The sequence below is a fragment of the Eublepharis macularius genome, chromosome 6 (genome assembly GCF_028583425.1).
Source record: "Eublepharis macularius isolate TG4126 chromosome 6, MPM_Emac_v1.0, whole genome shotgun sequence".
NCBI classification, from domain to species: domain Eukaryota; kingdom Metazoa; phylum Chordata; class Lepidosauria; order Squamata; family Eublepharidae; genus Eublepharis; species Eublepharis macularius.
Window position 1 is genome coordinate 67,589,228 of NC_072795.1, and position 24,561 is coordinate 67,613,788.

At 43.0% G+C, this 24,561-nt stretch overlaps 2 protein-coding genes across 7 annotated transcripts in view; one reads left to right on the forward strand and one right to left on the reverse strand.

The window, feature by feature from the left end:
- ARL3 (ADP ribosylation factor like GTPase 3) overlaps positions 1-1,415 on the reverse strand; it is a 58,118-nt gene extending 56,703 nt beyond the window's left edge. The window contains exon 1 of the mRNA XM_054982323.1: positions 1,362-1,415. Coding sequence (XP_054838298.1) covers positions 1,362-1,364 — 3 coding nt within the window. The 5' untranslated portion in view covers positions 1,365-1,415. The remainder of the gene's footprint in view (positions 1-1,361) is intronic.
- The window catches only part of SFXN2 (sideroflexin 2), a 156,300-nt gene that overhangs the window by 122,079 nt on the left and 9,660 nt on the right, over positions 1-24,561 (forward strand). For 2 of the 6 annotated variants that reach the window (XM_054982321.1, XM_054982320.1), the window contains exons 2-8: positions 6,323-6,448; positions 10,100-10,264; positions 12,105-12,275; positions 13,555-13,653; positions 16,128-16,203; positions 17,542-17,627; positions 22,660-22,720. In XM_054982321.1, coding sequence (XP_054838296.1) covers positions 10,104-10,264; positions 12,105-12,275; positions 13,555-13,653; positions 16,128-16,203; positions 17,542-17,627; positions 22,660-22,720 — 654 coding nt within the window. In that variant the 5' untranslated portion in view covers positions 6,323-6,448; positions 10,100-10,103. The other 4 variants (XM_054982322.1, XM_054982316.1, XM_054982319.1 and 1 more) reach the window with 4 other exon arrangements.

Here is a 24,561-nt window from a genome sequence, read left to right on the forward strand (position 1 = left end):
GCATTCCCAGCCTGACTACTGCATAGTCAGCATCCCCACGTAATGAATAAGGTAATGAGAAAAGAGCAATAGTGTTTTTCACCTTAGACCCTATACTATCCCCAATTATTCCTACATTAGCAAAGGTACTGTCAGTACAATGAGGGAAAAGCATAATCAAACCCAACTTTTCCTCTGCCTCTGATCTTTGCTTTTCCTGCCTTTCTTGATGCCATTGGCTAATATGACAGTAGGCTTGTGGGGACAGGGAACTCATGGCCCCAACTGGCTGCTGTTGGCTTAGCCACTGATACCTTAGAAAAACATGCTTGCCCAGGCTTTTGACTCTTGAATCTGAGTTCTAAGATCTATGTACATCCTGCAAGGAATGAGCCATTCTCAGGTATGGCGTCATATTACAGCATTTTGAGTGATAATTAGCTAATGTGGTTGCTGACTTTCTTTGGAAAGGAACAGATAACACTAGCAAGATATATCTTCTTCTAAGTATCTGTAGAAAATCCTGGACCTCTTCCAGTGCAATCCTATACAGTTATGCTCTTCTAACTCCAATGACTTCACTGTTCATGACCCGCTTATAGAATGGGTCATTCCAGCACTAGGATTCTCCACACCACACTCCTTTCTTACTGGCCTACAGTACAATCCTATGCATGCTTGTTTGAAAGTTGTTCAACAGAGCTTACTCTTAAGCAGGTTTCAAGTGGGTAGCCTGTTGGTCTGCAGTAGAAAAGCAAGATGAAGGGAGCTTTGATTCTCAAAAGCTCATGCTCTAGAAATCTAGTTAGTCTCTAAGATGTTACTGGACCCGAATCTTGGTCTACTCTTACGCAAGTAGAAGTAGGCTTGCAGCTTTAGCCACTCTGCCCAATACCTCCCCCTGCTTACAGTTGCCATATGTTCCTAAACATTTTAATCCCCTTGTATAGAAATGGTTCTACTAAATATTATCTTTCAGCCCTATATTAAGAAAAAAGTAGTTTACTTTGACTTGAATACAGTTTTTCGAAATACAGATACTCTTGAGTTCAGAATCTCTCCGGAGCTGAAAGCCTAATCTCAGATTTTCAAATACGAAAAAGACCAGAGAGTTCTTATTTCAGAAATCTTTGTCTCGCAACCCCCACCTTCTCTCAACACCCGTCATCCGGGGAGGTTCCTTCAGCACCAGGTAAGCCGCTTCTCCTCCCCTCAATCAGGCCCCATTCATCCGCAGCCATCTCCTTAGCTGCCCCCCCCCTTCCCCAGCACATCTCTTTGCAAAAACAGATTCCTTCAACGCCGATCCACTGGGGGGGGGGGCGCGATGCTTCGCTTCCCGCTCCCAAGCCCCCCTGCCCCCCTCCCAATCCGACACTCACCATCCTCTACGCGGCTCTCGGTTACCATGGGCAACTGCGTCATGCGCACGCGCGCACTCCCTTCCCCTACGTAAAGCGTCATTCCCAAATACGTTCGCCTTGATAAAGATGGGAGCCGGCGCAGTAAGATCTGAGAGCAACTTCTGGCTGGCGCATGCGTGCTGTGTCTTTGTAAGTTGCAGAACCTTTGACGGGGTTAGTCAGCTTCTCATTGGCCGAGAAAGGCCACGCGTCCCAGACAGGAGGTTGGGCGGGGGGCAGTCATGCCCATGTGCGTCGCGGGGAGTTTGTTGCAGAATTGTGCTTTGAGACCCTCAGGTAGGAGTTGTATTGGATAGACGAAGAGCATTACGAGGCGTGACGGCAGCCTGCAGGACAAGCCACGGGAGGTGCGCCGTTGAATGAATGAAGGTCCCAGAAGGCAGGAAAGGTGCACACAGTTCTAGGAAGCATAGGCTGGCGTGAGATGTGGCAGAGGGGAAATGTGTTGCCTTTGCGAATGGCTGGGGCGTAACACGGTCGAAAGCGCACGGCGGGTTTGGAGGCGCGCTTGGCGATTTGGGCCAGTCCGAGAAGGAAGGGGCTGAAGTTGATTCCAGTTCCTCATTGAGCACAGAGCTCTATGAGCAAACTGAACTGATTGGTTGAGCTGAGGTTGATGCCTCTGTACCCCAAGGTGGACATTGGGAAATCTCGGGTTTTGTAATAACATGACCAGCTGACTATAGCATGACCAGCTGACATAAAGAACTGGGGGGAAAGAAGAAGAAAACAGGGTTTCAGCCCTGTTAGGTAGTAAAACTTTTTTAAAAAAATATTATTTCTGAAATATTTTGAAAGGTGGTGGGGCTATGACAGCCTCATCAGACGTGGAGTGGGAAGGAGTTGCAAAATGAAGGGAAGAGGTTCCAGTTTTTGTTAGGTGTAGCATATGTGAGAAGTCTTCTAAAGCTGGTTTGAGCTCTTGAGTGGAGAGAGGTAAAGGCAGTAGAGCTTCGTGAAACTGCCTTTTTGGTTAGACCAGAGGTTCAGTATTAGGTCTTAAACAGATGCCTGCCATATGCTTTAGGAAAGCTGCTAAGCAGCTAATGGCGGTAAGTATCCCTTGTTTCCCTCTCCTGTGATAATCAAAGGTATATATACTTTCTGATCACATAAGCTGCATGTAGCCACTGAGGCTAATAGCCATTGACAGATCAATTCTCTAGCAATTCATCTGATTGCCCTTAAATATATATAGGGTACAAGGCATTGCCACATCTTGTAAGTAATTCCATATAAATATTGTATATAGAATGAAGACACTTCCTTTTGTCTGCCCTTTATCTGCAAATTATTAAATCAGCCAACTTTAGTATATGAAATGGAGAGTGTATGATTGAGCTACTGTGGTAGCAAAGCGTTCAGTGACTTGGAGATCAATCCTATGTGGAGTTAGTTCAGTCTAAGCATATTGATTTTAATGCACTTAGATTAGAGTAACTCTGTATAGGATCACAATGCCAACTAAATTTATTTTTTATTTATTTATGTCATTTATAGTCTGCCGTTCTCACTGAGACTCAAGGCGCATTACACAGTATGAGATTGGTACAATCAGTATCAAGTACATTTCAATACAGTATCAAGGACATTTCATAAACAATACCATAGGGTAAATAGATACAAGTTTAAAAGACATAGTATTAGTAAGAATCCAATACAGAATAGAAAAAATACTGAAGCCGAACATAATCAATTCTAGGACTAACATTAGACAACATGGAGCACTGGTGGTACATAGGAATACATATTTAAAGCAGCAGATAATATGTTAGGCAATATAGTGATGAAGTCTATGGTCCCTAACTCATTAGCGAAGCATCTGAGTCCTCCTCCCTACAATACAGCCCTCCCATTTGAGTAAAAAGTCTTTTTGAAAATAAATAAATAAACTAAAACAGAGGTGTCTATTTGGCTAACCCTGAGACAGGCTGAAAGAAGAATGTGGTGAAGTAGATTGAGAGGAAACTGGGAAAAGATGAGGTGGAGAATGAGGTTTATGAGGAAAAAGGCTATCAGAGACTTGACTGTAGGCATATTTAAAGGAGTTAGGAGTAAAGGTATGAGGGAATGCCAGAGAAACAAGGTGACTTAAAGTGCAACGCTAAGAAGAGTTATTCTAGTCTAAGCCCATTGAAATCAATGGGTTTAGACTGGAGTAAGTTTGCTTAGGTTTGCACTGTTCGACTGCAATCCTAAGAACACTTTCCTATGAGTAAGATCCATTGAATAAAATGGGACTTATTTCTGTGTAGATCTACTTAAGATTTTTCCCTGAAGGGAACAGTGTAAGCAGTGGTCGAAAAGCAGGATCTTGGGAGAACAATGGATGCTGTTGACAAGTTCAAGACAAGAGGCACTAAGCAGAAAGTAGGACTTGGGCTGTGCACCATGGGCAGACAAGAGAGGAGGGAGGGCCAGAGAGCCAAACCAGTACAGGGTTCTTAAGGTCACCTAGAGAGGGGAATTCTACCAACTTCCTTCTGCTGCTGGAGCATTATGACCTGTTAGGGTTGTCAGATCACTAAGGCTAAACAAGCAATTTCAATGAGTTGAATCAGCCACCCGATTTGGGGGTTATAATCATATCCCTCACTAGTAATTTCCCACCACTCTGCCCTGTGGCACAGAGTGGTAAGCTGCAGCCCAGGCTCTGCTCACGACCTGAGATCGGTTCAAGTAGCCGGCTCAAGGTTGACTCAGCCTTCCATCCTTCCGAGGTCGGTAAAATGAGTACCCAGTTTCCTGGGGGCACAGTGTAGATGACTGGGGATGTCAATGGCAAACCACCCCATAACAAAAAGTTGGCCAAGAAAACATCGAGATGCAACGTCCCCCCATGGGTCAGTAATGACTTGGTGCTTGCACAGGGGACTACCTTTACCTTTACCTAAACTAAGCAATGCTATCCCCTTTAGTACTTCCTAGGTGAGAAAATTTGCCAACTCTTTGACCACTTCTGTATTGTGTTTTGATATGCTTTCTACAGCTTTTATGCAATGGTAAGACTAGAATTATATTATTATTATTATTAAAATTTATTACTGTTATTTAAATTTATAGTTCACTCTCCCTGCAAGCAGGCTCAGAGTGAATAATATCATATATAATAAAATAACAATAAAATCACATTAAAACATAAAATTCAGCAGACATAAGACTCAGGCGACAGCCCATATTGCTTAACCCCACCAAAATTATCCCATGCAATAGGAGCTGGTAGAAGATATCGAATGAGTCAGTGGAAATCCCCCCTCAACAAGAGACCAGCATTCCCACGCCCCAATTGCAACCATATGCCTGGCAGAACATCTCTGACTCACAGGATAGTAAATCACACTGGGCCCTAACTTCAGTAGACTGAGAGTCTCTCTACAGGAGACCTCATAGAGCCAAAACACACGTTAAGAAATACCTAGGTTCAGCACGTGTTCTCTTACCTCAAGGTTTGCCGGGATCTGTAGGCGTCCTGGAAGCTTAAAGTTAAGCATTTACAGAGCAGCAGAAAGGGGAAGGGAAATACAGGCGCCTGTATTTTAAGCTTTAAGCTTCCAGGACGCCTTTAAGCTTCCAGGACGCCTACAGATCCTTTAAGCTTCCAGGACTTTAAGCTTCCAGGACGCCTACAGATCTTTAAGCTTCCAGGACGCCTACTTTAAGCTTCCAGGACGCCTACAGATCCCGGCAAACCTTGAGGTAAGAGAACACGTGCTGAACCTAGGTATTTCTTAACGTGTGTTTTGGCTCTTACATGAGGACAGTCAAATGTAGGGAGATGCAATGTTAGCTGGGAAACGTAGTTTAAAAAGAGAGTCAGCAGAGAGAGCTCCTCAGAGGGGTTGGTAATTTCATCTTCACCTCCCCAACAGGGAGGTGAAATTGACAGAACCTTTGGGGAGGGGAAAAGGCTCTGTCTTTTTAAACTACCCTCTTGTAGGTAGGTCAAATTGATAGAGCCTTTGGCTCTGTCTTTTTAAACTATTCTTCCCAGCTAACATGGCATCTCCCTACATTTGAGCATCCTCATGTAAGAGGTCTCGCTTAGAGAGACTCAGAGAGTTCCACCAAGTTGGTGCACAGTACAGTAAGAAAACAATACTAAGTAGGACTACTCAAAATTCTACTCGGATCTATTCAATGGAGCGTATTCCCAGGAAAGCGTTCTTAAGATTGCATTATAAATGTAGCTTTATCTGGGGGAGTTACGGACTCCAAATACATCATTACTTGCTGTTTTATTTTCAGTTCCGTTCCTAATATTTTCTAACATGGGGCTGAATCTTATGGCATGTTAGCAGAAAGCACAGTTGGAGGTGGAATTTTCCTCATTTTCCTTCCGCCGGCAGTTGCCGGTGAGCGTTAAAAAGGCATTGCTTGCAGTTGGGAACTCAAGTGGCCAAAAAGCTACATGTTGTGGGCAATTGCAGTGAAGAGGAAGAACTTGGTGAAATCCCCCCTTCTCCCTCTTCTTTACACAGAAGGTTTCTTGCAAAGGTGAAAGGGATTTGGAGGATCCAACCCATAGAATTGGTCTCTTTTAAAAACAATAAATCCTGCAGTGCAGTTAGCTGATATTTTCAGTAAGCTTTCCAGTTTGACACAACATCCATTTGAAATGCTAAGCATATTGAAAGTTTTGTTTTCTTGTCTAAATGTGCATCACCTTGCATGGAATTTCATCTGCCATGTAGCTCTCGCCAATATGCTTGGGACTTTACTATCCTGAATAGTCTTCTCTTGCTACCACACCATTCATCTCTGGTTCCAGATCATGTATTTTATAATGTTTTTTTTAAATAGGGGGCTTGTCAACTGGAGCATGGTTAAATAGTGCTGACTAGTAAAGATGCTTGGGAGATCCCTGTGTTAGTTTCCTCCCATTCTGAAAATTGTTTGTTTTTACTAATTTTTTATTCCAGTTATCCATCTGTGATAGGATCTTTCATTCTGGAATTGCCAAGTTTTCCAAAGTGTCCAGTCCAAGTATACAGAATCTACCAGATCACTTCTCTACGAATTTGCTGACTTCCTGTGAATTCTAAAAGGTTGGTTCAGTAAAAACACCCTCTGAAAAAGGATGCTGATTCTTTCTCAGTGAGGTCTGAAGGGCTGGGCTGTGACAAACTACCAAATCAAGGATATTAAACTAGCCAACATGAAAGAAGGGGAGATTTTTTTTCCAGTTGAGAATGGAATGTTAGCTCAGATGGCATATTTTACAGATCCCCTAATGAAGTATATGTGAAACATGTAGGGGTCTCAGAGTTTAACTAAAATTAGTTCTTCCACTTCCCCACTTGTCTCTCTTTTTTGTTCCGTCCATTGTGCCGCCTTCCTTTTCTTGCTATTACATTGGCACCTTGCTAAACCTTGAGAACAGGAAGTACTGAAGTGCCAATTGAATTGATAATGTTTCTGTATTTACTAGTAACTTCATTGGTGAGGGCAGGGACTTCAGCAGCATATAGTGTTACAGAGTCCACCCTCCAAAGCAGTCATTTTCTAAGGGGAATGGATCTCTGTAGGAGGTTTCCAACTGCTACATGAAATTTGGCAACCCTAGTTACCTATCTCTTATGTTTTACTTTCTTTACTTTACATTCTTACTTTAAGGGGCTCAGGATATTATATAGCATTTTTCTGTACACAAGTGGCCATTTCCTCACAGGTTGTCTGCCCCAAGTTCAGCATTTTTTGGCAAGAGGGTTTTTTCCTGCTTCTCCACATGGTTGCAGTGCATTTGTGATCCTCCTAGGGTTTCCCCACTTTTCCTCCAATTTTTCTCAAACCTGGATGGCTCCAGAGTTCTGGGAAAGACCATAGTAAAGTCTGACGTGGCAGCTTTTTTCCTTACTCTGTCCCTTCAGTGGCCATTTCTTACCCCTGCTTCCAAAGGACATTTTATTTGTCCTTGGAAGAGGCTAGAGACTGACTTTTCAAAAAATGAAAGCTGGGGATTCAAAGAACCTGATACACATTTTAGTATAACAATATTCTAGGGTCGATTTTTAAAAAAATTGTTAAAGCCCCAGTGGCCACTGGGAGGTGGAGGTGGCTGCTGCTGGGAACTGGGATAGGGAGAATGTGGGGAAACCTGCCATGTGGGGCCCTGTCGCCGCTGCGTATTATCAGCAGCCACAGTTGGGAAACCATGCAAGCCTGTTCCCATGGGGAAACCACTAATGTGTCATCACAACAACCCTGTGAGGTAGGTTGGGCTCAAAACAGAGAGAGTGAGTAGGGAATTAAACCTTCTTGCCCTTTGAGTCTTCTCATTCCTTGTCTTTACTCAGTAATGCTTGCCTAGATCTTGCTTCAAAGAGATTTCTATAAAGACTGAGATAGATTGTGAGTTTTGCTGCAACTGGGATACAAAGGTAGAGCAACTACAATTTGATCTGAAACAGGGAAATGTAGTATAATAGACATATTTGAGCGGCAGTGCCCTACCATTTGTTGTTCTAGTTTTGCCTTATAAGCTTTAAACATCTTAGTCCTATCATATCTTCACAGCCAATTGTTCTGGTTTATTTACAACTTTCCTACTTAAATTCCTAATCAAAGTGCCTTCAACTATACTTGGACACTTGAGTTTATTCCAAGGGGTTCTGAACCAGATTCCCCATTAGGCAGCCTTCTTGCACTTTAGAAGATGCTGTCCATTTACAGAAGGAGTTGAATATTTATTCAGAGGTCACAGACCATGCCTGGTTACGTGCACATAATTCTGTTTACCTTACCTAGGCCTTTGGAGACCTAATTATTCTGTAACCACAAAGGAAAAATATATTCTTGCTGAGCAAGTTAACATGATTTAATCAGCCTATTAAAGACTGAGCACTCTCTTACTAATAATGAGGATTATTAACGTTGCATAACTTGCACTTTTTTCAAGCTTGGTCCAGATACAGTATCCACACCATGATCTGGCATTGCCTGAATAATCCTGAAGGAACTTTGAGCTCATCCATGTGACATTCTCCCTCCTCTCATGCATAGTGAGACCATTAGTTGCTTCTCTGTTTTTCCCATTAGCAGACTGCAATCCTGGTTTGCAGGGCAAGCACGAACACCCTGGGAAGAAACCATGGTTTACAACACAAGCACAAACCATAGTTTTCCAATCTGAGTGTAACAATAAACTATAGCTTGTAGAAAACCACAAAATATCTTACTACCCTGCCGTGCACCACGGGAAGATGGACCATGTGAGTGAGCCCAAAGTTCCTTCCAGCCATGTTTGCATAGCATCCAGCTACAATTTGGTATCATGTCTGAACCAAGCCATTGTCTTCCTATTCCTGCCTTGATGTTTTCACTCTGAATCTTAAATTCTGATGTGACTTGGATCTTTCTAACGGAGAGTGAGGTTTTAAATTTTTTTGAAACCTTGAAATAAACTTGGGTTCCTTTCAGTGTTCTTGGTCTCACTGTTACTTTCTTAGTAATCTGCCAGCTGTTTTCAAAAGAAGACCTAACATTTTCCTCTCTATCTTCTCTGTCCCTTGCTTGCATCTATCCCTAACTTCCTTGTCGTGAAAATATTTCTCATTTCCCAGAACTACTAGAAGCTCAGTGATGCTTTAGTAAACACTTGCTAAGGGTATTGACCAGTGGAAAACAATTTGGGTAAAGTGCTGGCTATTGAGGGTCGGTCCTAATGCTGTGCTAATACTAAGCAAGGCTGCTGTTAAAGTTTGACTTGCATTACTTTAGAATGTGATAGCAATTATCTTGGCAGGTCCAGCATTGTGGATTCCATCCACCCTCAGTACATAATGCAGGGGACAGCAGAGCAATAAATGCTGTCTGCTAAGTTAATAACATTTTTCTGTGGCTGAACATTCAGTTTTTCATGTCAGATTTCTCAGCTTACACAAGTTAGCAATACATCTTTACAGAACAGGATTTACACTGAATTCCCAAATGCTTGTATTGCCCTTTCTGCACAGCCATTCCGTTTAGAGTTGCCAGGTCCCCGTGCCCTCCCGGCGGGAGGTGGGGGCCCTGGCAAACTACCTGCTTTAGTGCCCATTGTGTGCAATGACATCACTTCCAGGGAGTGATGCCATTGTGCAGACCACGGCTGCCCCAGGAGCACTCCCATGCTCCGTGGAAGGGTCAAATTGGACCTGATTCAGGCCAAATTGGGTCCAAATTGGCCCGGATTGGACCAGAATTGGCCTGGAATGGGCCACTGTGGAGCGTGGGAATCAGCCTGGATTGGGCTGCTCTGGATTGCCCTTAAATATATATAGGGTACAAGGCATGCTCCAGGAGGCAAATGCCTCCCCTGCTGGCCAGGTAAGCGGGGACGGGAGGTGGAGGATGGGAGTGGGGCATTCTCCCACCCCCGGTGGGAGAATGGCAACCCTAATTCCATTCTAGGATCAAGAATGGGCCTTGGATTGCTATCTAAGCTTTCATCTTGTGTGAGCTTTTTAGTTATCCCTTGAGGATCTAGCCTTGCACTTTCCACAACCCCTCTTCAATCAGCTGAAATAAGTTTCCCTATCATGGGTGGGGTAGGGTGGTGGGCAGAAAGACTGATGGATCAGCAGGGCAGTGGCTAATTACATGAATCTTTTTCTATATGCCTTCTTCCCATTTCCAGGCAAGCACCTGGCAACCGTAATCCTTTGTTTATTGCAAATTACAGAGCTATTATGCTGATCTGCAAATTGTCCTTTTTGCAGTAAAATGACAGCTAGCCTTACCATGTTCAACATCGATGCCCCTCGCTGGGACCAAAGCACCTTCATGGGGCGCCTGAAGCACTTTTTCAACATCACGGACCCAAGGACTCTGCTGGTATCGGAGCATGAGCTGGACAGAGCAAAGGCATTAGTGCAGAGCTGCAGGTAGCCAGTGGTTACCAGGTTTTTGAATGGTAACATAATATTTGGGATTTTATATTCTCAGATTATAAATTTGATCCAGCTTCATTAACAAGATCTGTTGTAAAGCAAAAGTCCTTTCTTCCTGGTGTGTGTGTGTGGGGCAACATTAAAAATACTTGTGACATCACATTCTGGAGAGAAGGGTTTCAGGTAGGTAGCATTGTTGGTCTACAGTAGAACAGCAGAATCTGAGTTCAGTGGCACCTTAGAGACCAACAAGGTTTTCAGGGTGTAAGCTTTTAAGAGTCAAAGCTCCCTTCTTCAGATACAGGGAGGAGCGGAGATCCCTGAGCCTTTATATCCCATTCAAGTGGTAGGTGAGGTGAAGCAAAAAAGGGAGTCAGGATGTAACAGCACCACCAAATTCATGACACCTCTGTACAAGTTCATGATGGAAGCTTAAGAACCACCTTATACAGAAAACCTACCAGTTGGCAAACATATCTGCATGCCTCCAGTCACCGTCCTAAGCACACCAAACAATCCATCTTCAGCCTAGCTCTGCATCACAGTTGTTCCAATTGCTCTGGCAGAGTTTCTTACCTGCAGGATCTACAACAGACATTTTTGAAATTACAGTGCCCACCTGATGTAGTAAAGAAACAGATTGACAAAGCCATAATGATACTTGCTGTGAGATAGGCCCAAACAAAACAACAATACAACGCCAGTGGTGGTCACATACAGTTCTCAGCTCAAACCAGTTTAGTCCATCTTTAATGACTTGCAGCCTATGCTGGACAATGACACTGTTCTCATAAACATTGTGAGGCAAACCTTGTCTTGCCCACAGACAGTCCCCTAATCTTAAACAACTTCTCACTCACAATAATGTCCTTCTTAATACCAACTCTGGGACCAGGGCCTGCAATAAACAAAGATGCCAGCTCTGTCCCCATATTCACTCTGACAGTCACTGGACCTAACAACCCCAGTTATACCATCTCGAGTTCATTCACTTGTTCATCATCCAATGTTTTATATGCTATAAAGTGTCCACAATGCCCTTCCACTCCCTACATTGGATAAACAGGTTAGTTTCTATGCAAAAGTATAAATGGACATGAATCTGTTATTAAAAATCACAACACTCAAAAACCAGTGGGAGAATGTTTTAATCTTCCAGGACATCACTGCCTAAAAGTCTTCAAACAAAGAACCTTCAAGGGCAGATTACAATGTGAGATTGTTGAACCTGAGTTTGTTTGCTTGAGTTCACATACAAGTTCAGAGCAATGGAATCCCTGTGGCTGAATAAAGACATATGATTCTTATCTCACTACAAATGCTAATCTCTGCTCTAATCAAACTGCATGACCCCTTTACATCCTTCCTGACTCCCTTCTTTGCTTCACCCCTCCCACCTCCTGAATGGGATATAAAGGCTCAGGGATTTCTGCTCCTCCCTGTATCTGAAAAGGGCACTCAAAAGTTATACCCTGAAAAATCTTGTTCGTCTCTAAGGTGCCTCTGGACTCGAATCCTACTAGAGAGGATCCCACTAGAGAGAAGAGAAATCTTTACAGAGTTTCTCCATCTTGCCATAGCTGTTTGAAATAATGGTGGTTTCATAGAATCTTAGCTTGGGAAACATTTAAAATGCAAAGGGGAGTACAGAATAGTGCAGGGATTCTCAGTGTTTTGTAAAGGCTTTGGGTGCTGGTAAGATTCCTTTGACTGCAAATGTGTTTGCTTTTAGGATAGCGGCTCCCAGTTCTTCAGTGTGTAACTTGTGAGAACTTTTTCATCTGGGAGTCCAAAATTATTAAAAGCTGGGACAATCATATTTTCTTCCTTGTAGGGCAGGTATGGTGCCCCCAGGAACTAGCCAAGAACAGCTTTTCTATGCCAAGAAGCTTTATGACTCTGCCTTCCATCCTGACTCTGGAGAGAAGATGAATTTGATAGGGAGGATGTCGTTTCAAGTTCCTGGAGGGATGGCTATCACTGGCTTTATGCTGCAGTTTTACAGGTATGAGCAGATGGTTTTGTTGATCAGATTGATCAGAACTATGTAAATGCTTGGGAGAATGAAGAGATGCAGGTTATTTTGGAAACCAGCAGAGGTCAGTCAGGAAGACAATACTAGACCTTGATGGCAAAAAAAAAGTCCTGGCCTGATGTTTGCTAGGTGTTTGGCTAGCTATAAGCACTGTTTTATTATTAACTAATTTTACTATTTTTAAAAGTTTTTATATTTGGTGGAGGTGGCTCTTAATACCACTAGCTCTAAAACTTGTAATCCTTCTATTTAAAAGAGTATTTTATAGTCTTCTTTTCATGAAGCAGTTTCTATGAGAGTAGTATGTCTTGATGTAGTACACCTATTACCTGTACTTTGATTAGAGGCAGGCTAACTGCCACGGTAATTGTTTTGGGGCTCGGGTTGCTCATGAGCTACTGGTAACTCACCAGCTCCTGCAGAATAGCCCAGGAAAAGATCATGAAAATATTTACTCTAGGCTTCCCCACCCCCCCTCCCCCCGACCAAAGCATATATTTTGTAGGATTTTTCTTTGTGCTGCTTAGCTGATAACTTCATTTCTGGTGCTGTTCCTAGCCATGAGCCCCAAAACAATTACCATGGCAGTTAGCCTGTTTCTTCAGCAGAGCAAAACTTGGTAGCTTGTCATGGGCAGGAGGTGAGGGGGGATAGTAGCTTGGAATATTTTCCAGGGTAGGCAACCCTTGCTGTAGACTTTAGGTAGCGTAGTAAGTTAATTGTTGGCCCAGCATCTGTCTAAAATCAAGCCTGAATGTTTCTACCCAAATGTAGATCCTGGAACCCTCTATTCTTCCATATGGCCATATTCCTGAGAGAGGTAAAGATGGATTTTTAGGTAGTTTGCATTTTGCATGCAGTAGTTCTTTTAGTATTGACAGGTTAGGCAGACAACTCTTAAGTGTTTGATTAAACAATCTGTGTCTGTTGTTCAAATGAACAATGGGTGATGAGTTCAAGGAAATAGACACTACCTTTTTTCTTACTAGGTAGAACGTGGTGGGCAAAGAGAAAGTCCAGATAAATCATTCATTTTATTCAAAATAAAGATTAATATTTGATTATGGCGTGTGATAGGCTGTTAATATGGATTTAGTATAATGGAGATTATTTAAAAGAAGATAATCAGTGTCTGATAAGGGTGAATTCCTTGGAGCAGAAAGAAGGATGTGCCCTTTTTGACTGTTTTAGTGCATGAAAATACCTATTCCGGTTTCTGGTTGTTTTTTCTTAAACTTTTTCCTTCTAGGACAGTTCCAGCTGTTGTTTTCTGGCAGTGGGTAAACCAGTCCTTCAATGCCATTGTGAACTACACCAACCGGAATGCTGCTAGCCCCATCTCCGTTAAGTGAGTATCAGAGCCAAGCTATCTGATGCTGTGCTCTCTCCACTTATATTTTCCAGTGGCCTGGGTTTAGATGGAATGTGTTCTATGACTTAGGGGAAAACCACTGTGGAAGCCCTATGGCAGACTAATACAAGTGGAGGACTCACAAGGATTTGCAGGGGGGCATCTCTTTTTGTCATACCCCATTATTTCCTTTTTTTCCTTCCATGAAAACCTCTATAGCCTCTTGCTTTTTCCTGCTTCCTACCCACCAGCTAACCTATCTTTATCTACCCTGTCTTCAGTTTTCTGACCTTCCCTCTCCCTAGCAGCCTCTGCCTGAGAAAACTGTGGCCCAGTTGCATGATGTTGGCTGCTGGGCCAGGTTCGGTTGCATGGAGGGGAAACTGCAAGTACTTGTGGAGAGCACTTCATTTCCCTTGCATCTGCTTCTACTCTGATTTCTCTTTTCTTCCTCCTGGCAGACCCCAAATCTCCACCTTTCCTTGCTTCCTTCTCTCCTTCCCACCCACTCACCAACCTACCTTTTATCTGCTCCCCCATCTTCAGCTTTATGCCTTTCTCTACAGTGGGGACCCAAAACTTGCATCATTTTGCTGTCTTCCATTTTATCCTCACAACAACTCTGTGAGGTAGATTAGGCTGAGAGAAGAGTGACTGACTCATGGTCACCCAGTGAGCTTCCACTGCAGAGTGGGATTTCAAACTGGGGTTTCTCAAGTACTAGTCTGAAACTCCCCTATACCACACTGGCTTTTGTGGAGTAGCTGCTGTTGAACAGTAGCAAGCAGCCAGTCCTGGGTAGGTGAAATTTCAGTGGTATCAAGTCACCTGCCTCAGTGGTTTCTGCCAGGTCTGGCCCCAGTGAGTCCTTGTTATGGTCTTGGCATCCCCTGACATACTTGGGGGGCAGCCCTTGACTGGCAGAGCCTGAGTGGAGGACTGGTGGACATTGTGCTCTGATGTTAAAAATCCTGTTTCTGTGAAAAACCTCTCTCTGCAACAGCGTGCAGAGGAGAGGGGTTCCCTCCCAACTTATCTGTCTGTTTCTAGCTTTCGGCCTGGGAAGAGAACCGTTGTCATGGGCACATAACCTTGGAACTCCTGAACTTTCTAAAACGTCCTTTCAGATTTCCCAGCTGCTTTACTTCTAGCTTTACATGTACATTGTAGTTAGTGGGGGATGGGGAGGCTAGACTAGGCTGCTAGCAAAGAAGGTGGGAAATGGGCTGTACTTAAATTACTACAATATAGGCTTGGGGGCTGGGCGTAGATTTTCATTCCTGGCAATGACTCTGTAACGAACTGATCACTGAACTGATAGATTATCAATAAAGCTTTAACTCATGCAGTTCTGGACTCATGTAGTGAAGTCATTGAGATCTACCTGGCATCAGAAGCTTACAGTCCTCCATCAAAGATCTTCAATGAGCCCTCCTTCAAAGGGCCTTCCCCCTGCCTTTTACTGATAGAAACCAAGGCTTGAAGGATGACAATACTGTTGTGGTTGCCTATGAACAGCCACTGAGGGCATTCATTTAGTAAGGTGCTGTTCTGTTATTTTGGGGGATACCCTCAATGTATTTTTTCCAGATTTTTCTGCTTTTTCAGGCTTGTAGAGAGATTTGTCTGTTCGTGGCTTTAGTCTCTGAATTTAAGTATCTACAGATTTGACCATGTTGAGAATTAGACATACTGATGATTGGGAAAGTGCCATGTATCCTTTTTTGTTCATGGTGGTTGTGTAGCACTTCTTAGGCTGTTTTCTGTAAGTAGAGTGTATCAGGAATGTTGGAGAGAGGGATGTGGTCTTACTGATTTATAAATATAGCTGCCTTGAGATACAGGAGGTAGTTTGAGTTATGTGTGATAAGAATTTCTTAGGCATTTGGAAAAATTGCACCACCTCTAGTGAAGAGACCTGGACATTTTGAAGGTACAGCTTCCAAGATCTAAAGTTATTAGGTATAGGGTGGCATGCAAACCAAGTAGGAAGTATTTATTGTATAATCCTGTAAGTATCAGTTCTTACAGGGTGCCTGTATCAGTTGTCCACAGTACATTCACACTTCTATTCCAGAGCCTTAAAGTGGTAGGATGGGTTCTGCCACTCAGCTGAAGTAGGAATGTGGCTACTCAGGAATGACTGATTTTCAATCCTTAACAACTGAATGGTATTTTATGCCTATTTTCACCCCGTTGGATCATAGAGGTAGTTCTAGAAAGGTTGTTTTTCTGCATGTGGCATTCTAACCACACTGTACTTAGGGATTCCAGGCAGGGGCTACTGACCCACACGATTTGTTTGCTTACAGAAAAAAGCTTTACAGTCTACAGTAATAAACAAGTGGATGTGTTTGCAACAAAAATTGCAGGCCTTTTGATGTATATCGTCTGAACTGACATTGCTTATTGATGGATCTCTGAATGACCGTCTCTGTTAATAAGAATTCATCCCTTCTGAATGATTCCAGGCAAATTGGAATTGCTTATGTCACTGCTACCAGCACTGCCTTGGCAACCGCTGTGGGACTCAACCTTTACACTAAGGTACTGTCATAAAATGTGTGTTTTATCCACAATGGTGGGGAGCAGGACAGAGCAGGCAATTGGTTCTCCCTTCTTCCCTTAGATTTTAAAAGGGTGAATGTCATCTTCATGTGATAATCCAGTCCTCTGTCATAGAAAATTAGCAGGGTACTGGATGAATACCCCTTCTTTGTAAGTTCCTTCCATTTTTTGGCTTCATCTATTGCACATTTTTGTAAGCAATTAAGGAGACCCTGCACATTCCTATAGTGATGAATTTTCATTGCAAAAGTGATGAGTGTAATCTTGCACCTTGAAATATCCATTCATATTATAAAAAGTTATAGAAATATGTGACAGTGGAATAACTTAGTAGAAGCGGAAATCATCCACAAGCAGTAGTAAGGTAATGATGGATTTTGCAAGGGGTCTCCAGCATGGTACTCTGGGATACCACCATACCTGTCAACACCTTTCCAGGCACTGCCAAATATTTTTAGAAAGTGGCTGGGGCCAGGTGGGGGTTTTGTCTGGTAGGACTTCTGCAGATTTTTTAAAAAGTTGCTTCAGCCGCAGCTGCCACCATGACACAAGGCTCTTCATTGCATGATGGAAGGTAAAATGTGTGTGTGATAGAATTTTTTAAAAAAACTTATGTTTGAAGAAATGTTCATTTTAAAAGGCAACCTGTTAGAGCTTCTGCCCGAATGTTAGAGTCAATGTTAGAGTTATGCATAAACTTACACCCTGACATTTTGTGGTTGGCTCCCCTTCCTGTGGCAGCCGTTTTGTGATTGTGTCCACCACCCTTTGTCAGAATTCCTAGAGTGCCTACAGGCTCAAACAGGTTGAAGACCCCTGGATTACACCTTGGGAAAAATCTAGCAAACTTAAAAACTTGCTAAGTTTGTGATGTTTTACTTAATCTTAGTAAGGGTCCTGCCCTACTATTGCTTTTGAATTTTTTTCTAACCGGCCAAAAGAACTCCCTTAAATTTTGGTCTGTCTTGGCTTTAAGAATATGATACCCACGATATCCACAGCATTATCACTGAGTGTATACATCTATTTGTGGACTTAATGAAGCAGGATTCTCACTTCTGGCTGCAGCCCACTGAACCCTTGAAATTTTGTTCCTATGGGAAAGTCAGTGGAACAGCCTAGAGGAGCAAAGTGGAACAGCCTGCTGTTAGAGGAGGGAATTGGCGGAAATCATTGCCCCTCTTCCAGCAACAGAAATTATTCTGTTGGAGGAACTGTGCAGTTGGATAATGTCCTCCTTTGGCTTTCCCCTCAATTCTAAAAACCTCCAGGCCTCTTCTAGTTCTAATCCTAACTGGATTATCTCTTTCCATACAGAGAGCTCCATCCCTTGTGGCACGCTGGGTCCCCTTTGCAGCAGTGGCTGCTGCCAACTGCGTGAATATCCCTTTGATGAGGCAGCAGTAAGTCTCCTGGCTATAGACTTGAGGGGCATCATTCTGGGAACCACGGCACTTGTGTTCTTTTCCTGTAACTGATAACAATGCACTTGCTTAGTCTCACACTGCTGTTTCCCAAAGCTACTCCTGATATCAGAACACCAACAGGATAAAAACATACCACTCTGTTAAACTCAGAAGACAAGTCCACATGATAGCTACTTGTTATAGTTTGCCCCAGTGCTTCCTGGTTAGTTCACACACAACTTTGTGATCGTAAAACAGTGACAAGTTTTTATATGAATGGTCTGGACAGATATCATTGACTGCCCATCTACATATTACCATGCGCGTGCGCGCCCACGCACACACACATTCTTAAAATTGTCTAACCTGTTTTAGCAGAATCTAAGAAATGCTTCCCCCCTCAGCAGCCTTGCGTGCTTCACTCCTTCTTGCCAACAGCACATAGCCAATTTGTCTTCTTGACCCTCTGAGTGGTCTGTCTGTCTGTCTGTCTGTCTCTCTCTCTCTCTCTCTCTAACACACACACACACAATTTTCTTTTGGGCTGTTCTTCCATGCAACCATCCTGTCTTTTTAGGCCATTACTTGCTTTCTTCTCCTTCCCCTCCTCTCTTTGTCCCTTTGTTCCCCTGGTACCTAGACCTGCTTTTCGAACCTCTGTATTTCTGCCCGCTTTTCTTACCACCCCCCTCCCAAATATCAGTCCCTTGGCTTTCATCTCCTCTTTTCCAACTGACCTTTGGCTATTCTTATGAGAGCTGTATTGTTAACATTTTATTGCTGTTATCATGGATATTTGTACAGTTACAAGGTTCATTAAAAATTCCATGAACTCCCAGTAATACAGCAATGATTAGGAACTTGCAGGCAACTGGCAATAGCCAGTTTTCACACTGTTCCATAATCTGTGTGAAAATGGTTAGGTCAATAGGGTAATGAGGACATCAAAGATTCTGTGACCAATATAGAATTCAGTTCTGCTAGGTTGAATTCTCATTACCCTCTTTATTACATGTGATGATGCAATGATGACAACCTGACTATACAAAATGTTACTCAAATGACAATTTTCTCCATGAGTGCCCTTTTCATTATGTACAAGCAAGAACTGTTAATAAGAGAGAGGCTCACTTGTGATAAACTTAATTACCACACACAGGAGTTATCTGCAAGTCACCCTTAAATGAGAAGGTTAAAAATGGTAACTGGGCAAATGAGGGCCTTCAACTTGATGTTGCTGTGTGTGTTTACTATAAAATTTTAAGCAAGGCAAAAGAGCTCCCTGTCTCCACCCTGCTGCTTCCAGCATATTCACATTTATTTATAGACTTTCGAAGTGTGGATTGGGGTGTGGAAACTCCAGAACCCAGATTCTGACTTCCAGAGCAGGGGTGGGGCGGATCATTGTTTCTCTTATCTTGCCCTCCAACCAACAGAAGCATGGTGTGGACATTATCGCTTAACCTTGCAGACTTCCACATCAGGGCTTAGTAACTCTAGAACTCTAACTAGATCTTTTCAAGGCTGTATTCCACTTCCCATAGAACTGTTGTTGGGTGGGTAGAGGTAAGAAGTTTGTTTCTCCTTACCCTCCATCACTGTTATCCCTCAAAAAAGGATTTGTAAAATCTTGTGCTGCATAATGCTTCCCACCATCTGCCCAAACAACAGGGCTATGGTAACTTTGCAAAAAGTTGGTTTGTTGCTTTGAAATGTGAAAACTGAGATCCAGACCACTATAAGACTATGGAAATTTCCCCACAACATTCTTTGTTGGGGTCAAAGGGGTGATGGTAAGTGGCTAGATAGTTTGTTCCGCTTTTCTCAACCCCCCCCCCCACACACACACAACAGTGCTGTGGGTTTGATGCCCCATAGCCTCACAGAGGAATGTATCAGAGCTTGGAGTTCTAACCCAGCCTTTTGTAAGGCTGTGAGGCAAGAATTGGAAGATCAGCCGGGGGCAGTTTCCTCCTGATATGCAGAAAACTAGCACTTTGTGGGTGGTCCTGTGGATCTGCTTTCAGAGGGAGAGTGCTGAAGGAATCCTGGTTTAAAATTAACCTGCCCTGATTTCCTGTGACATGCCCTGGAACCCAGGTGAACTGGGGGGGAAGGGAGAACTGAGGCACATGCTTGATGTGAACATGTGCCTAGTGGATTTTAACATGTTCAGAGTTAATGTCAACTTCACATACTATTAGAAGGAATTATTAGATAATAATGCAATGAAAGAAACAGGAGTTGACCTGAAAAATACAAAAGATACGATGGACAGGAAACCAGTGTTTACGCCGCCCTTCCAAAATTAGAGGCTTTTCAGGTTACAAAGGCACACACTTGTGCATTTCTGCATACAAATATCTCTTAAAATACAGTTTTTACAAAATGGCTGCAGTTTCCTGCGCCGAGAAACTCTCCCCAACTTCCCTAGAGGCCTTTGGCCAGAGCGGCTGGGCCCAGAGCAGCTTCCTTCCTGCCTCTAGTACATCAATAGAACACGCTCTGCCTGCCAGTCCCCAGTCTTCTTGCCTCTCCTGAAATAGTGTCTAGCACAGTGGTGGTTGTAGTGCAGTGGTGGTTGTAGTGCTGTTGCTAGAGGATGAAGCTGTCTTGGTCTGTCAAGATCAGTGTTGTTTACTCTGCCTGCCAGTGGCTCGCCAGGATCTCAGGTACGAGTCTTTCACATCAACTTCTGCCTGATTCTAATGCCTGGAGACACTCGGGATTGAACCTGGCACCTTCTATGTGTAAAGCAGATGCTTTACCACTGAGCTGCAGTCCTACCACTGCCAACTACAAACAACACAGAAGCAAAGCAGACAAAAGTAACATTGTTTCCCTTTAAAAGCTCCAATGAGTGTCAATGATTTCAAATGAAATTGCCACTAGCTGATACTGCCTCCCTTCTAGTTACTGTCTAAATATGCCAGCTTCCTGGGCTCTGTGTACTAAATTGTGCATTCTCCAGTTGCATACCACTTGCTTCTCCTTTATGTTCAGGCCTGTTGAGTGTGGTTCATTTCATTGCTTATCTGAAACCCTTGTTCATGTGGCTACAACGAACAGTCAGTGAAGGTGTTAATACCTCCCCCCCGCCCCCCCCCCCCAATGCACCGATGGCCCTTGGCATTGGCACAGAAAGAGGAGCCTTGTTCACAAGAGCCCATCCTGCTGTGCCCAAAGGAGTGTTGCAACCTTGTACTGAAACTTATATGGTCAGGACCTGCTGTCAGCAACTCTTAGGCTGATCTGCCATTCTGCTGCATTCATCCCAGGGTTCCCACTTTAGCTTTTAAGTAATTTTAAGGGTAGGGTCACTTGTCTTGTTTTATCAGATTGCTTTAAATGGTGCAGAGGTAAGTTCTATTTGGAAAATGCTGGTGGTTTCTAGAAACCATAATTTGAGCTTGGTTTATTTATGAACAAGCTGTGGTGCTGTTTGTAGATAAAATAGATTTTATCAGTTAGGGTTTAAGAAGGAAGCATGCCTGCCTTCAGTCAGTGTCTCTTCTGATATATCATCTTCCTTTTAGCCTCCCTGCTAATAGGCTACAAGATGTTACCTTTGGCTTACAATAATCAGTTCTGTCTTTAGACAAGCAAGTGTCCTAGTGAATAGGACATACAAATGCATAATATTTCAGAAATGACCTAGGAACATTACAGGCCTTTAAGTGGTTGGGAAGAGAATTAATTTTGGCTGTAACAAACGTTTCCTTCTGTTCCCCTTGATCTCAGATGTCTTCCCCTTCTAATATAGTCTTACCTTGGCAGAAGCCACTAGGGGGCAGCAGTGTATTGCTTGAGGGATTCACATTGTGGCCCCAAGGGATTCCCTAGATTGAAATGACTGCAGCAATTATTATGTACAGGAACTTCATAGCTCCTCTTCAAAACTTCAGTGCAGCATTCAAGCAAAAAATACAAGTGCCTCAATAAATAATCTTAATGCTATAATTTATTTTTATAATAATAACAGCAAAAAGTCAGAATGGGGAAGACCAGAAAGGCAATTGTAAACCAGTGTTTCAGCCCACCACCTTTGTAATGCCGAATGGACAGGCATCATGTCAAGTTGACACTGAACATGCACCAACTCAGCCTGTTGTGCTGTGTTCACACCTGCATCTTGCTGCTCCCTTCTTCCTTGTCCTTTCAGAGTGCTGAAGGAATCTGAGTTTAAAGCTAGCTAGCCCTGATTTCCTGTGACATACACTGGAACACAGGAGAACTGGAGTTAGTTATACTCCCAGAAACTAGGCATCTTAGGTAATGTTAGGGAGCAGGGGGAAAGTGAGCCACGTGCCAGGTGTGAGCACCGCTGTAGTGAATTCTGGCATGTTCAGAATTAGCGTCAGCTTCATGAAGCATCCAAAAATGAACTTAACATGGAAGGTTTTGATCAATTCATTGGTGGAAAATAGGGCCTTAATTGGGTAAAACCATGCCATGTGGTTGAGAGAAGACTGGAAGAGGTATTACCCTTGTGACAGTGCCACAACACGACCTAGCACCATCCCTGCCCCCTAACGTGTTTGGTAGTTTTATGCCATTTGGACAATGGAGAGTCAACGCACATGACGCTTGGAGGCATCTTCATCTATGTGTAGAACACAAGTAGTCATTTCCTAGTGCAGCAATAAGTGGCTGTGGACTTGTGCAGTATCTAACTAACTTTCTCTTTCGGGGACTCTGTACTTAAGTTACTGTTCCCTGGAGAATGTGGGACTGGAGGCTGAATGTTCCAGCTTTGGCGGGGCTCTCCTTATGCATGGCATAGAGGGGGAGAAGTCCTCTGATTGAGGCATTGAGCATGATGGGCTTGGGAAGGAGGGGCATCTTCTGGGGATGGAGAAAGAGTCCCTGGGGGGGTATGGGGGAAGGGGAGGTCTTTGTGAATTTCCTGCATTGTGTAGGGAGTTGGACTAGATGACCCTGGAGGTCACTTCCAACCCTATGATGCTATGATTCCAAATCCCTAAAGATCAGTCGTAAATCTGAAGTCATGTGTCTGTGTCTGCACTAGGGAACTCATTAATGGGATCACAGTGACTGATGAGAATGACAACCGTCTGGGTGAGTCCAGGGTAAGTGCCATCATCTCAGGAGGAAAAAGGTGGTGTAACTGTTGTTCCCTTCTGGTGAGCACAGCTTTGGAACTTGGCTTGCCAGTGCTGGTGGGGAGCTGAAGGAATCCAGAGGCCTTGATCTGCTGGTGTCTGTGGTTCATTTTCCAGGCCAGCAGAAGCATCTGTTAACAAAGCATAAGCTTGCTCATAAATTCCCCTTCTTTATAGCCTTCTAAGGATTCTGTCCACTTACAGCGCTGCATTTCTTTCCCTCGGCTGTGACCTGCCTCAATATTTACTAACTCCAGAGCTCTTTGCTGCTGCTCGTTATTTCCTGCAAGCATGTGCAGCTTATTCCTTTTTTAAAACAAACATCTGCATGCTCATCTGGTGAGTTGCTGTTCTACGTCTTTGCTCTTGCCAGCAACAAAGGCCACGGCATTTGTTTTTAATTAACACATGGAGCATTTCATGCAGTGTCTCCCCACACCCAATGGCTCTGAAAACATTTTACTGCTTCTGGATTGCTGGGTTTGGGGTGGGGGAGGGACTCCCACCAAGGGATTGTTCCAGCAAGACGGTTCTCTGCTTCTGCACGGCAGGCCTATTTGTCCGATCCTCAGAGTGCTGCCTGATTGGTCTTCTTTTTTTAAAAAAACCCAACCTTTTGTTATAAATAGCAATGTTGTGTCTCCTCATTTGTTTTTGTTCTTTTTTGGGGTTATAAATTTTTGTTTAAGCCATAAACAGTAAACATAAAAGATAAGAAAAAACACATCGATCTTAAAAAAAACCACACTAACAATACATATAAACCTGAAATAACAAACAGAACAAGCAATTTAGAAAGATAGGGGAAAAACTAAACTACAAGTTGAGTTCCAATTTTCTCCATGACAAATATATATCATTTTTAAAGTCTCGCTTATTCTATGTTACACATAAAAGCCCTCTTTTTTTCTATTGTTCATGATTCTTAATCCATAAATCCAGATATCATCAAATCATTGTTATCCGTTTCATGTAAAAAGTCTATAAATGGTTTCTAATCACCCAAAAATCTAGGTAATGTCTTTTCTCTAATCAGGAAAGTAAGTTTTGCCATTGACGCAAACTCCAAAACTTTTATCCACCATTCCTCCATTCTAGGCAATAGTAGATTTTTCCAGTTTTGTGCGTACAGTCCTCTTGCTACCGTGATCATATATAAAAATAAAGTTCCAAAACTTCTTTCCAACTTGCTATCCATTATTCCCAACAAGAAAGTCTCTGGTTTCAACTGGATTTTAAACTGCAAAATCTTCTGAACCAATAATTGTGGCTGAATCCACACTTACCAGTATAGCGCTAAACAGTCGAAATGATAGCGTCTTCCTGGCGCTTTTTCTGACGTCATTTCACCATGAGAGTGGCATCACGGCGCGATGATATCATAAAACGCGCCAGGAAGACACTATCATTCCGACTGTTTAGCACTATGCCGGTAAGTGTGGATTTGCCCTGTATCCGCAACCAGAATTTTTTTGTTTTCATATGTCCACCACATACGATAAAACGTCCTTTCTTGTTTAGCACATTTCTGACATACATTTGAAGCATCCTTATACATTCTAGCCAATTTTTCAGGAGTCATATATCAACGATACATCATCGTATAGAAATTCTTCTTAATACTAGAACTTGATGTAAATTTCAACCCCCTTGTCCACATATTTTCCCATTTCTCCATTAATATGTCATGTCCACAATTTTTTGCCCATTTAATCATACATTCTTTTACTCGCTCTTCTTCTGTCTCAAACATCAACAAAAGTTTATACGTTGTAGAAATAACATGTTCATCACTTGTACAGAGGGCA